Source organism: Leuciscus leuciscus (assembly GCF_965113295.1).
Source record: "Leuciscus leuciscus genome assembly, chromosome: 15".
Taxonomy (NCBI): domain Eukaryota; kingdom Metazoa; phylum Chordata; class Actinopteri; order Cypriniformes; family Leuciscidae; genus Leuciscus; species Leuciscus leuciscus.
Window position 1 is genome coordinate 42,007,058 of NC_138739.1, and position 14,701 is coordinate 42,021,758.

The 14,701-nt window shown below is 39.9% G+C and overlaps 1 protein-coding gene across 2 annotated transcripts in view; it reads left to right on the plus strand.

Annotated features, from left to right (window-relative positions):
• Positions 1-14,701, plus strand: part of ip6k1 (inositol hexakisphosphate kinase 1) — a 47,548-nt gene that overhangs the window by 18,802 nt on the left and 14,045 nt on the right. For both annotated transcript variants that reach the window (XM_082139744.1, XM_082139743.1), the window contains exon 2: positions 5,864-6,257. In XM_082139744.1, coding sequence (XP_081995870.1) covers positions 6,035-6,257 — 223 coding nt within the window. In that variant the 5' untranslated portion in view covers positions 5,864-6,034. The remainder of the gene's footprint in view (positions 1-5,863; positions 6,258-14,701) is intronic.

Here is a 14,701-nt window from a genome sequence, read left to right on the forward strand (position 1 = left end):
CCTGCTGTAGCCAGACTTGATGACTGCAGCACGAAACAACGTTCTCAATCAAGAATCCTGTTGAAGATACAGTACATCCAAGTCTCCTGGTCTTCGCTTCTGAGATTTCCAACAATAACCTTAAAACCCAAATTATACTTGTTTGGACGCGAACACTTAGTGTACAGTATGCACAGAGCCGAATACACAGCCTTTCAAAGTATACTACATTTAATAGTGCGCACGAATATCACTGTGAAAATGCCTTTGCACTCGTTCCGAGAATCTCTTAATCCTCTCACACAAGTGCTCATCAACGCTGGTGTCTGCTGTTGTTGTGTCTCCAGTAGTTTGTTGTTGTTGTTTTTGTTCTGTATCAGTGTTGCCACCTTGTGGACTAAATAATTAGTGCAACAACAAGAAAAAAACTCAAAGTGTGCGAGCTGAGCTTACGTTGTACATCTGACTGCATTCTATCATCTCTCCTTTCCATCTTCTCTTTCTCTTCTGTCCTGCGTGAAATAATATATTAATTTCGATATTAGCTTATGATTTTATCGATTATAATACAAACGTTTGTTTAATCTTTAGCCTAGCCTACTATGTGTAAAGTCGTTTTCTCCTGGCTCCAGAGAAATAAATCACATGGGATGCAACTTAAAACAACTGAGCGCCTATGAACAGCAAACTTCTTCAAATCGGGATGTGATGGCTATCTGAAGGTATTATAGACCTCCTTTGACCCTGAAATATTTAAAGGTAGGGTATGGGATTTGCAAAACGGCCGGCAGATTTTGAAAATACACAACTCAAATGGTCCTACCTTCTTTCCTCCAACGCTGGCCCTGACTCCACCCATTACTCTCTCTTTGTCTCTCGCGGTCAGGCACGCGAGGGGTATGGGGGGAGGGGGGTATGGTACGACCGTTTGATTGACGAACTTACTGTCCAATGATTCTAGGTGGTCTTGGAAATGATTGGCTGGAGTTTTTCGAGTCCTGCCCGTTCCACAGATGATTAAATTGCTTCATTTTCATTTCAGTGCTTCTAACTCAGTAAGTGGGTTAGGAATAGGATTTCAAGTGATTTTGAAAAAATGGACAAAAAAGAGAATTACATACCCCACCTTTAACTACTGAGTGCAACCCCTAGTACTGTACACATTACACACTGAACGATCATTTAAAGACACATTGTAAGTTTGGTAACACTTGATTAGTCTCTATTAAAGGGATGGTTCAGAGTAAAATCAGCCTAGGGTCCTTTGCACCATGACCTCGAGCCAAACACCCCCCCCAGAAGCCTTTTTCCCTTGAACATTATTAAAGTTAGAGCTTATCTAGAGATATCAGCCGGATGGCTTAGTGTAGGCGCTAACGGATCCAAGGATGTATCTCGTAAATTACTCCACTAATAATGCCCAGAATGGTACCAAACCAATCAGAGTCTCATCTCCCATTCCCTTTAAAAGCCAGTTGTGATCGCGCCACTGCGGATTCGCTTTTTACATGACGGAATTTGCAAACGGATCTGCTCGTGCGCGAGGTTAAAGCTGTGTGTGTGTGTGTGTGTGTGTGTGTGTGTGTGTGTGTGTGTGTGTGTGTGAGGTTAAAGCTCAAGCAGACCATCTACGGGACAAGTCGGATTCCACCATATCTTTATGTACATAATATTAATCTTTTACATTGTAATCGTTTTTAATAAGCAGAGAGTGTGTGTAATAAGCAGAGAGTGTGTGTAATAAGCAGAGAGTGTGTGTAAAATAAGCAGAGAGTGTGTGTAATAAGCAGAGAGTGTGTGTAATAAGTGTACGCGCATTGTGGAGCCACCTATAGGCTCATATTACTAATGCTCCCTTTAAATAACATAAAAAATATTGTGGCATTGACTTTAGAGCATGTTTCAGTTGGTCAATGGCTCAGTCTATATCAGTTCCTCATAACAGCAACACTCCAACAATGCGCCTGAACACACTCGTTTTCAGACCAGCAGCCCATGGGCGCACAGATGAGCGCAAAATGCATTTGCTATTTAAACAACGTGGTGTAAGACGTGAAAATGAAAACTGCGTCGGGCTGAAACTAGCAGAAAACACATGCGTCGCGCCTGGCGCCGCATTGCACCGGGTGTGTGATAGGGCCCAATCAGTTGAGAAATAAAACACTTAACATGTGTAACATGCTGCTTGGCTAAAGCTACAGGACTTCCGGGATCCCATCACGTTTTTCTACTGCATAGGGAGCCAAGTTTTAATGAAAGCCCACTTTGCCAGCAGTGACGTCCCCCTGTAAGACATAAACAGCCGTGTTTATGAGGAGACTCGCCAGGAGGAGATATGCCTACATATGTCTAAGCACAAGATATGTTATGGACATCATCAACCCAAAGCTTTACACTGCATGTTTTGATCATGAATCTGGCTAGCAGATGCATTAGCCTAGTTTATGTGAGAAAAGTCAGATTGAAACAGCACATGGCTCACTATGATATGTGTTTCTCTGACAGATTAGGTTTGTAGTTGTCGTCCTCAGTGTGTGTGGCAGGCAAACAAAGGTATTACAAATGGGGTCACTCTCCCTTACGTCCTGTTGAGATGCCTGAGGCGTCGGACAGCATCGTTCTACTTTTCTTGCATGGCTTCAGTCAGTAATGAGTACTAGTAATTCCAATTAGCAGCTTATTAGTAGGCCAGCAAGAAACAACTCTATTCCTGGAGTCTCTGTGTTTTATGATTTTGAGCATGCTTTTAGGTTTGCTGTTGGAATTGTTGGAGTGTTCTTATTGTTATTTCATTCAAAACAAATAATTTTTCTTAACTATCAATATTGATCAATACTAGTATCACTCAGCAGCATTGATACATGAACTTCCACTCTGGTTCTTTAACTTGTTCTCTGTTCTCTGGTTCTTTAACTCTTTATAAGACAACACTTTCCCGCCATCCATGTTTTCACTGTTTATATGGGAAGGGGCACTATAACACATACAGAATCCGCTGATCAAAGCACAGGAGAGCAGACATCCCAAGTCTCCCAGAAGTTCGGGGAGTCTCCCGCATATTGATAGCGGCTCCCTGATGCCCGCAAATTAGTTAAGATCTCCCGGAATCTAGAGCGAGCGAGCAAGAGCGCGCATGTGAGACAGAGACTGTGCTCCAAAAACCGTGTAGCGCGTGCACAGCAGAGAGGGAGAGGGAGCGAGAGACCTTGCGTGTGTGTGCTAGTGTGCGTGTGTGCCTCATGAAGCGCATGTAAGATAGAGAACATCTGATTGGCCTGTTTCGGTAAATCAACCAATCAATTGTCAGTGTGGGCGGGCTTTTATCTCTTCTACCGAACCGAATTAATCAGTTCAGTGTATCTAGAAAGAGGAGGGTCATGGCAGAGGGAGAGTGCCCCAAAAAATGAAAGTATAAGACACATTTTACGCCAGACTACACGAAAGTGTACCCCTGTCTTATAAGAGTAAAACATAATGATAGTCTTGCACGCTTACAGTTTGTAACAGTGACTTCAGCATTGCCCATGGCAGGTTAAATGATTGTAAAAGACATGTTGAGGTGAGTTCAACAAGTTTCATTTCATTCATGTGCATATTATTCAGGCCGGCTAGTTGCCAAGGCTGTATGAAAACAACAAACTCCTTAGACCTGTTTAAAGTTGCAATGGAATGTAAATAAAAGCAGTTTACATAAATAGTAAAAGTAATCTACATATTGTAACATTATTAACAAATAATTGCATAGGCCTATAGCCTATAGAAATTATGTATTATGCTTTTATATATTTTAGGTGAAATGTCATATCCTTGTCCTTACTTTGAAAGTAACTCACTCCTGCTAAACGTTTACTCTTTGAATCCTTGCTCCTGGAAACAATATAAAAAGTTTGCTAAGAAGTAAACTTCCTACTAAAGCTAGGTGGTGTTTGACTCTAGTGAGTGTATCCATAGTAGACTGGTGGGAATGGCCTTGGACGGCAACATGGGCATTATGGGTGTTGAAGTTTTCCTACCTATTTGGAAAAGGGAAGATAGAAACCTTCTCTAGTCAGGTTTTTTCTCTGTCTTTTCTACAACATAGGAAGCCAGGTTTTATTGAAAGCCATTTTGCCAGCGGTGAAGTCCCTTTATGTCATATTGAACGTCTCTAGAAGGTGCAAGAAAATTGTCCTCCACTTCCAAAATGATACTGGGAATTCACACTCAAATATGTCAAGTCAAGTATTTGTATAGCGCTTTTCACAATACAGATTGTATCAAAGCATTAAAATAATACAACAAGGTTTGTTTCTAGTGGAATTTATTGATTGATCAAATTAAATTAAATATCCCCCAAATATCCCCAACTGAGCAAGCCAAAGGCAACAGTGGCAAGGAACCGAAAAACTCCATTAAGTGACCTAATGGTGACCTAAAGCTCCATTAGGTGACCCAATGGAGAAAAAAAAACCTTGGGAGAACCCAGGCTCAGTCGGAGGCCAGTTCTCCTCTGGCGTTTATGAACTAGAGGCCGGATTTAACTGTAAGATTAAAAATATTATATGAATGCCTGGCTGAAGAGAATAGTCTTTAATCTAGTTTTAAACTGGGAGAGCGAGTCTGAGCCACGAACAGTATCAGGAAGGCTATTCCAGAGTTTTGAAGCTAAATGTGAAAAAGCTCTTCCTCCTTTGGTGGATCTGGATATCCTAGGTATGACCAAAAGCCTTGAATTTAGTGATCCGTTAAATAGACTGGAGCTAAGCCGTTTAGGGCTTTATAAGTCAGTAGCAATATCTTATAATTAATACAGAATTTTATAGGTAATACAGACTCTTTCCATATGTCCAGCAAGGTTTTATCGCTAATGCCTGGAATGCATCTTTGTGTTCTGCTGGGTCAGTACTTCAGTTGAGGATCGTTTAACTTGACTTTGTTCAGAAGGCATTCGGGAATGAAGCAGTCGATGGCAGCTCAGCCTTCCTGAGACATCAGACTCTTTCCATCAAGACTTCAAAGACATTTTCGAACGGGCATGTGAAGCATTCGTGTGTCTGTTGTTGTAATGAGAGCTGAACGCGTGTGCTGCGGCATGTTGGGTTGTTGAGGATTAGATTGGACACATTGTCGGAGATGGATGCCGCTCTGTGTTTGTCTATGCGCTGATGGGACTCAGGCTAATGTAATAAAGGCAGATGCCAGCTGTGTTTGTAGGGTTACACGGCATGCTGGGAAACGCTCTCAAGGTGCAGTAATGGAAGGTTATAAACCTCTGTTGTTTTCTTTTTAGCTGGTTGACTGGTGTGCAGTTTGATTCATATTCAAAAAATGTATGCAGTTCCCTGTCTACTAAAAGATTAGATAAGATAAGAAGTAGTGATCGACCGATATATTCGCAAAACTGATAAATCGGCCAGTTTTTTTTTACTTGTTAACTTATTCGTAACATCTTTTTTATTTTGATATATTGCGCAGCCCTACTATAGTAGGATTACAGAATCAAGAAGTTGTCATCTAAAGTATGAATCTGTTTATTTTACAGAATTATTCAATCAGTTTTTTTTCATATAATTTAGTTTTTAAATTACATATTTCTAATTTTGTAAATATAATGTAAAATAAATATTAATTTAATTTCGACGATTGTTATGGATGTTATTGCTGTTATTGGTGTTATTGCTACATTTAAATTAAATAGTGTGATATCATATATATCATATTGGCCATCAAAAAAATCGATATCAGTCGACCGCTAAACAGAAGGTTTTCATGCGAACACATTTAATCTTGACAGGAACCAGTGAGGTCTGTTCTCGCACATCAAGCAAGTTCTGTTCACCATGTTTGATTCCACCAGTATGTTTGGCACAGTGTTTATTTTGTTCTTCCTCTTCCTCTCCCCCAGAAGGCCGCGTGGAGGACTGCTCCGAGCGCTCCTGCGGCGGGATCTGTCGGCAGGTGTGTCAGCGGGCTGGCTCCTCCCCCTCCCGGCGGCAGCCTGCGCTCTCAGCCGCCCCCTTGCACCCCCCGCTCGCCAGGCCTGCGCGCCCGAGCCCATGCCCCCAGCTCAAACGCCATGTGTGTCCCGCACACGATGGAGGCGGGCAAGCACAGCGCTAGCCAGGGGCCGGGCAGCCGCGACGGGGTTCCCCTGGAGCCCTTCATACACCAGGTGGGCGGCCACACCAGCATGATGCGTTATGATGACCACACCGTCTGCAAGCCACTCATCGCCCGCGAGCAGCGCTTTTACGAGTCCCTGCCACCGGAGATGAAGGAGTTCACCCCAGAGTACAAAGGTAAGATGGAGGATTTGTGAGCAATGCACTCTTCTTAGATTGAGTGTTTTTTTATTGTTGGTTTTAGTGAGCTGAAACTGTGACACAGTAACTGTTTTAATAGCACACTGAAGACAACATGCTAAATTCCTCTGTGAAAAGTTGATTCTTCAAATTCATGCACTTCAAAGCACCTCCGTTTAAAGGTATGTTGTCTTTTTCCCCCCGAAATTAACAAAATTTAAATAATGTGTCAAAATTGGGCCGATATATTAAAGCTGATAAATACTGGATTATTTCCTTGAGCTGAGACACTTCAGATGCACTGTTCGCCATGATGGTTTTGAACTGCTTGAAATATGATTAGAATCACTTCAGTGATTCAGTGCAACATCTGCAGCTCAAGTCTGTCATATAGACTACATAAAATTATAATGAGAACATCATTATAATTGTGTGTATAGGACATGGATTTTAATGGTGAGACTTTTGTTTTTGTAATCAGGCTCTCAAAAATTATTTTAAAAAATCTGGATTTAGATTTCTTGGCCAATATATTGGTTATCGGCTTTCAAATATAAAGAATTACCAGTTATCGTATTTCATATCGGTGCATCCCTAATCACTTTATATTTATTTGTGAATCTCAATCTATTTATTTGGAATAATGCAACAATTCTAACCCCATACCAGCCATTATGTCAAGACAGAGTCTTAAGATCTATTATGAGCCACTAGAACATTTCAGCTGTGTGGATGCTAGAGCTGGGTTGACAATATGGATTTTAATTGATCTGCATTTTGATGAACCAAGATCTTTTAACCCTCTGGGGACCAAGCTGTTTTTGGGGCCCTTGAGATGTTCTGACATGCTCTGACATTTGTGCTTTTTTCAGTTATTTATAAACATGTTAATGGCAAAGGTGTAAATTCACTCTATATAGCACAAACAGGCCTACCATAATATGCGAGCAACATGTATGTAGATGTTTGTATTTTGAAGAGAATAATGTTTATGCGTGGTTATTTAAAAAAATAAAAATGAAAGTTGCTGAAATAAGACCACAAAACTCATACAAAATATGTGCCCACAAGACTTTTGACTAATGGATGTTTTCTCTTGGAGTTCTAGCTTCAAAATTATGTGAAAATAGTCTTGCTTTATCGTTCACAAAAAAAAAATACATTGATTTAAATGGTGTAAAACAGGTTTTGCTTGGAAAGCCAATATGCGAGGGGGAGGAGTAGTTTACACCTTAGATTACCCAGTCCCACCCACTCTGCATAATGACTCTGCATAATTAGCCATTAATTCAGGTGTGACACTGACTGAGCCACAATGCAAGGACAAAATAGCCTATATATTTAGAAGAAGACTTATATTGACCATTTAAGATTTTGCTTACATCTATCTTGTAAATATGTTTTGCTATTTTATTAAAAAGGTTACAATTACAACAATAATTACAATTTCAGCAATATTTCTGCAAAAAAAGTACTCTTTCTTTGTAAAAAAAAAAAAAAAAGATTATAGGCCTACATTTTATCATATGTATTCATTAGTTTGAATATAGCCAACATTGGAACATCTTAGTCTATGACTTTATTTTTGACAAAATAGTATTTTATATATATGAGCAGAAAAGCTTATTTGATGTGACAGTATATTCTACAGTAAAAACTGTACCCAAATCTAGTCAACAAAATGTTGTCTTTCATACTTCGCCTGACTGTAACGCAGTAACTGTAACTGTAAAAGCAGTTTATTCTTTCACACACAGACGCGCGATTCATATTTAGGCTAAACAGTCTTTACAAATATGTACCCTTCATTCATCTCACAGAAACGCTATTCATATTATAGAAACGCGATTCATCTTTTTGTTTACATAAGCCTACAACGTTATTCCATAACGTTATTCCACATTAACACTTGAGAAAGGATAACTTAGCCTACCTCACTCCTCAGCGGGATCTGCTCCTCATATCAGCACGGAAAATTTTCTCCATAAGGTAGGCTATATTATGCCTCTTTGTTTACAGCTGATGTGGGGGCGTTTCACAGACTGAAATGGTTCTCAGAATTTGCGTTTGAATAGCACGCGCTCTCCGGGGCGTGGTCAAATTACTTTTGAATGGCTCCTAATGAGCTCGACTGGAGTCGCTCTCTTTTTATACAGATTACAGAAGCTGATAATATTTGTTTTTTATATAAATTACTTCATTTAAAAGCTGCGATCTCAAGCTTTATGCCCGTGGGTCTGTTTGCCTGTTTGACTGAATTTTCGCGGAGTTATAGATAATTTTCGAACGCGTTTCAAATGGGAGTTTACTGACAGAGAGAAGGCAGAAATAGCATCATGTTAGTTTTTCTTTATTTGTCAAAAAGCAAAACACTTTATTTGTATTGTGAGTATACAGAAAAAAAATAGAAACTGAACAGGATCGATTGATGTATTACACGAAAATGAAAGATCAAAATTAACAGAGCATTTTGTGTTTATTTTTCATTGCTAAAAAAAAAAACGAGCAAAACGCGCGGGCGCGTTTTTGGTCCCCAGAGGGTTAAGTCTATGCAGTTTTCAGTTGATACTATAACAAAACGTATTATGGCCAGGTTCACACAGCAGCAGAATACAGTTGTCAGTCCTGTATTTGAGCCCTTAATTCAGTTACGTTTACGGGAGTGACAACCGTATTCTGTAACTGAACTCACACCTGTAAGTGTTCAGGACTCACAACCGTATTCTGTAACTGAACTCACACCTGTAAATGTTCAGGACTCACAACCGTATTCTGTAACTGAACTCACACCTGTAAGTGTTCAGGACTCACAACCGTATTCTGTAACTGAACTCACACCTGTAAGTGTTCAGGACTCACAACCGTATTCTGTAACCGAACTCACACCTGTAAGTGTTCAGGACTCACACAACCGTATTCTGTAACTGAACTCACACCTGTAAGTGTTCAGGACTCACAACCGTATTCTGTAACTGAACTCACACCTGTAAGTGTTCAGGACTCACAACCGTATTCTGTAACTGAACTCACACCTGTAAGTGTTCAGGACTCACAACCGTATTCTGTAACCGAACTCACACCTGTTATGTTCAGGACTCACAACCGTATTCTGTAACTGAACTCACACCTGTAAGTGTTCAGGACTCACAACCGTATTCTGTAACTGAACTCACACCTGTAAGTGTTCAGGACTCACAACCGTATTCTGTAACTGAACTCACACCTGTAAGTGTTCAGGACTCACAACCGTAGTCTGTAACTGAACTCACACCTGTAAGTGTTCAGGACTCACACAACCGTATTCTGTAACTGAACTCACACCTGTAAGTGTTCAGGACTCACAACCGTATTCTGTAACTGAACTCACACCTGTAAGTGTTCAGGACTCACAACCGTATTCTGTAACCGAACTCACACCTGTTATGTTCAGGACTCACAACCGTATTCTGTAACTGAACTCACACCTGTAAGTGTTCAGGACTCACAACCGTAGTCTGTAACCGAACTCACACCTGTAAGTGTTCAGGACTCACACAACCGTATTCTGTAACTGAACTCACACCTGTAAGTGTTCAGGACTCACACAACTGTATTCTCGGAAACCTGCACTGTGTGAACGGTGAAAACCCTGCCTAGTGTAAGTATAGCCTAACATTGGTTTTGCTGTTTCACAGAGCCGAGATATGCTGTTGTTGTGATGTTAGCTCTAGTAACAGGACAGTTTTGACTGCCATCGTTTGTCTGGAGGTGCTGTGCTGCTGCTGACTAACAACCAACTCTTGCTTCTTTATAGACCTTATGCGCCAGAGAAAAGAGGGCGCCGCCATCTTTAGAATATTGTCTTTGAACTTCCGTTTTTGCGGTCGCTCTGTATATCTCTATGGCGCTGCTGTCCAGGAGTAATTAGCTTTTGAAGTGGATTTACTTAATGTAAAGTTAATGAAAGTTATCATGAGGTGACATTACAATTGCAATTCAATTACACTGTAAGAGTGTAAACATACATTAAAGGGGACCTATTATGCAAAATTCACTTTTGCATGCTGTTGGGACATAAATGTGTGTTGGCAGTGTGTGTACACAACCACCCAATAGTGATAAAAATCCACTCACTCCTTTTTTATTAATCCCCATAAATCATCAGCAGTGTCTCCCAACGACCTGTTTTCAGAATGCTGTTTTAGTGACGTCACTAAAGCCACAGGCCCCGCCCACGAGTGTTGACAGACACTGCCATTCTAACATAGACCCGCCCTGATCGAGTTCACAGCGAGTTGTACTGACGAGAATGTCTCCCAAGCGTTGTAGGTGTTGTGTGGCTGGATGTATTAATCCACATAGCTCTCTCTCTATTTACACCCGAAATCTGAGGCAGCCGCTGAAGACGAGGTGGAATTATTTTGTTTTTAAAGAAAATGCTCCCTCAACTCTACCGAAATTCGTTTATGTACTTATGCACTTCTTATAACTTACTGTGTTTACTCAGCTCTTATGGTGATTTTCTGGAGTAAAACTGACGCTTCATCTTTTGTGTTATGTGCAATAAACTTTATTAAACTCATCAGTATATGTTTGATCATCATTCGGACCTGGTCCGAAACAGCAGACTTGTAGGCTATTAATAGTGGATACATACAAGCAGATGACAAATACGTTATAACCGTAATTAAACTACTAAACTATACCTGTTCCATCTCCATACAGCACTCTGACTCTGTAGGCATTATTGTCTGACTCCGGGTCCAAATGAACACCGTTACTGAGAGTTTTTGATATTATCATCATTCCGTGAGATGAGATTGTTCTGACACTGAGCGCAAGCTCATGAAGCTCCGCCCCCTGTGCCGTGCAGCAGCAGCTTATTTGCATTTAAAGGGCACACACTAAAACAGCGTGTTTTTCTGAGCCCCAAAAAATGGCAATTTAAACATGCTGTAAAAAATGATCTGTTGGGTATTTTGAGCGAAAACATCACATACACACTCTGGGGACATCAGAGACTTATTTTACATCTTGTGAAAAGGGGCATAATAGGTCCCCTTTAATATTACATTAATATTACACTGATAACAAATTTTTGTGATTTTAAAACACATTGCAATGGTATTCCAAGTAAACTTGAAGTGTGTGAATGGCATGATTAAAGTGTGCTTCAAATAGGCTACAATAAAGTAATCTTTATAAATAATGGCACAGCTTTAGAAAAAGTACTTAAAAAGTGTTTAGCAAAAGTACAGCAAAACCGATTATTGGTGAGTGTGACACTTTAATTATCTTGCACTTTAGTTGAACTTCAGCACTATTTCTGGATTACTAAAGTGCATTTTGTACAAAATGAGTTGTTCCAATTTAGCAGACTTAAAGGGATACTCCACCGAAAAATGAAAATTCTGTCATCATATACTCACCCTCATGTTGTTTCAAACCTGTATGAATTTCTTTCTTCTGCTGAACAGAAAGGAAGATATCTAGAAGAATGTGAGTAACCAGACAGTTTTAGATACCATTGACTTCCATAGTAGGAAAAAAATATACTATGGAAGTCAATGGTATCTAAAACTGTCTGGTTACTGACATTATTCTAGATATCTTCCTTTCTGTTCAGCAAAAGAAAGAAATTCATACAGGTTTGAAACAACATGAGGGTGAGTATATGATGACAGAATTTTCATTTTTCGGTGGAGTATCCCTTTAAGTATATCAGTATAGAATACCAACAGTACAATTGCAGGGTATTTACATCAAGTACATACAAATGTAAATGTATTTGTAGTATACTTTTCACTTGGGTACTGTATGTTAATTTTTTGCTCTTGAAATTCGTTCGTCATCTCTGATAAAGAGACATCCACTCTTGCATTGTGTGTATGAGCATTTTGGGGGAGGAGGATACTGCATCTTTAAACCGTCAGACTTCTCATTTCCTGTTTTGTCATCCGTATGTTCCTGTGGCCTGTATCACGTACAGCTCTGTGACTCTCTGTTCTCACTTGTTCAGTGTAACAGCTGTCTGCTGTCAGATGGTGAGGTCTGTCTGCTGTACAGAACCCGGTCTGAGACGGGATGTGAACTGTCATGAGAGACAGCTCCTTTTTTTTAATATCATAATATTTGAGTTGCTCTGATGAAAGCAGGTGCAGTGAAGTGTGATGTTATGACATCCAGTGTCATGTCAGAGGAAAGCCAGAGTCCAGCCTGGCTAGAGTTCTGTTCCAGTCTGCCTTCTCTTGAGTTGTCCAGCTTTAAGAAGTCCTCTCTGATCACATCATCCTCTTTGACTGGCTCATGCGCAATCGCCATTCGCAGAAAGTTCTGCAGATTTCCACACCCAAGGTTTAAAAAAATCTTTATTTAAAATTTACCACATATGTGTGGTTGCAGGAAGGCAGACGAAGATGAAGAATAAAGTTCCAATGTGAAGTTTAATAAGGGTAATACAGATAATACTCAGGCAGGGCAACACACACTAAATGTAACGTAGACCGAACACTGAAGGACTGTGAGGGAAGAACTTAACGTATGCATTATGAACCATGAACCATTTTTTTCAAATCAGTTTCTTATTACATGGTCAAAAAAGTAGTTTTTCTATAAAATTCTGATTTTCTTTTCCGTTTAATTGCACATTTCTTTTAGAAATTGATAGATTTATACACTTGGAACTCATGCAAACCAAAAATAAGTAGATCCCTATCACTTAATCCCTATCATTCCCAATCATTTGCCAACTCATCCTCCCTCTCATCACATGGAAGAGCTAACTCTGCACTCTTCCTGTTGCCCTTCCCGTTAAATATTGCTGTATTCATTTTCTGAAAAGAAGAAATCAATTTATTTATACATAATACAACTATACTACAACAAACACTTCAAATAAATAAATAACTACTGCAATCATATTGTTGATGCTACTATCTACAAAAAAATCCCAATAGCTACTGCAATTCCACTGTGGTACAGCGTTGCCTTATGGAAACATGGATATTTTCTCAATTTACAGTAAAGCTATGTTAGACAAAGCTGATTTGTGAATAAAAATATCTAATTTACTTATCAAAGCTGCTGCAAAAAATCCCGCTTGAGAAGAGTTGTTTAGAAATGAGGTTAATAGAGCAATTTCTGGAGCACCTCAACGGTGTCTTCTGTGTGAGAGAGGGAACGAGAGTTCTGGAGGGACATTCCATAGACGGTATATAAACTGGACACAGCGACCCCATTGGATTCAACGGAGACAAGTGAAGTCAGTTAGAAGCACTCTCTTCCTGATGGTCGAGCGTACTGCGCAGACTCAAACTGAGCTTGACGACGTAGATGTGACGTAAGCAACCCGTCTATCTACTAGTAGCTGTACCAAGAGAAATCTGAATCATTCCAATCCGAAGCTTGCAGAGACGAAGAGTGTAAGTAGGAGGTGTCCATGAGCTAGGAGCAGGAGAAACTTTTGCTAAGTATTCTGATTAATTACTTTGTCATTTTGCCTCCACGTCCCCCCGATTGCGTGTGAGCTTCTCCTCCTGTCCATATGGTAATCTCTCTACTGTGCGACAGAGAGTCGCGTGGTTATGACGCAATCGTTAGCCTATTTTTACAAAAACTGCTTCTGCGGGGCCATAACGTAAGATACAAGGTAATGGGGCCTTTTATACATTTTCGTGTTTCTTTAGAAATAAATAATGGACAAATGGAGTCTTTAAACGCCTCAGATGTAAAGTTATTCGCTGTCAAAGTGACGCCAAAATGAATGGGAGTCAATGGGATGCAAACAGCAGGTGATGGTCTGCTAATCAATGGCGGCGCCCGAGGAAACTTCAAAATAATATGAAACCCTGCCCCCCTGGGACATTCAGATGTCATGTGACTTAAAAACAGCACATCATTGGCTACCTTAAGGCCTGCCCTTTTAATTTCAATAGTGGAATATATTGTATTTTTTCTGAATAACAAGGAAATTGGTAAAAAATTATTGTTGCCATAATTGTACATATTCGTACCATGAAGGATTAAGTAGTGACTCAAACAAGATAATTAACGACATGCACCTGAACAGAATGAACTAATAACAGTAACCGTAGAAACAAAGGAGTGGCGGGAAAATCAAACAAAGGAACACATGATGTGAATGAAAACTAACTAAAAGTCCATGATAACTAAGACAAACTGAACATAACTGTTTGTTTATTGAACATTTGGCACTTTCATTTTACTCAGTTCATCGTACAAGTGGATTGTATCGCTTGGATTGAATCACTGGAGGTGAATGTGTTATCAAGTTTGGGTAACTGTATTGGGGAATGCACAATGGACTGAACTTAGACAGAGTTTAAAAACACAAGCCAAACAAATCAACTAAATGAATAACAGGTGCACATGATCATCAAATCAAAGAGAAACCATGGAAACAAAACTGAAATAAAGGAAACCGAACTAAAACATGACAAATC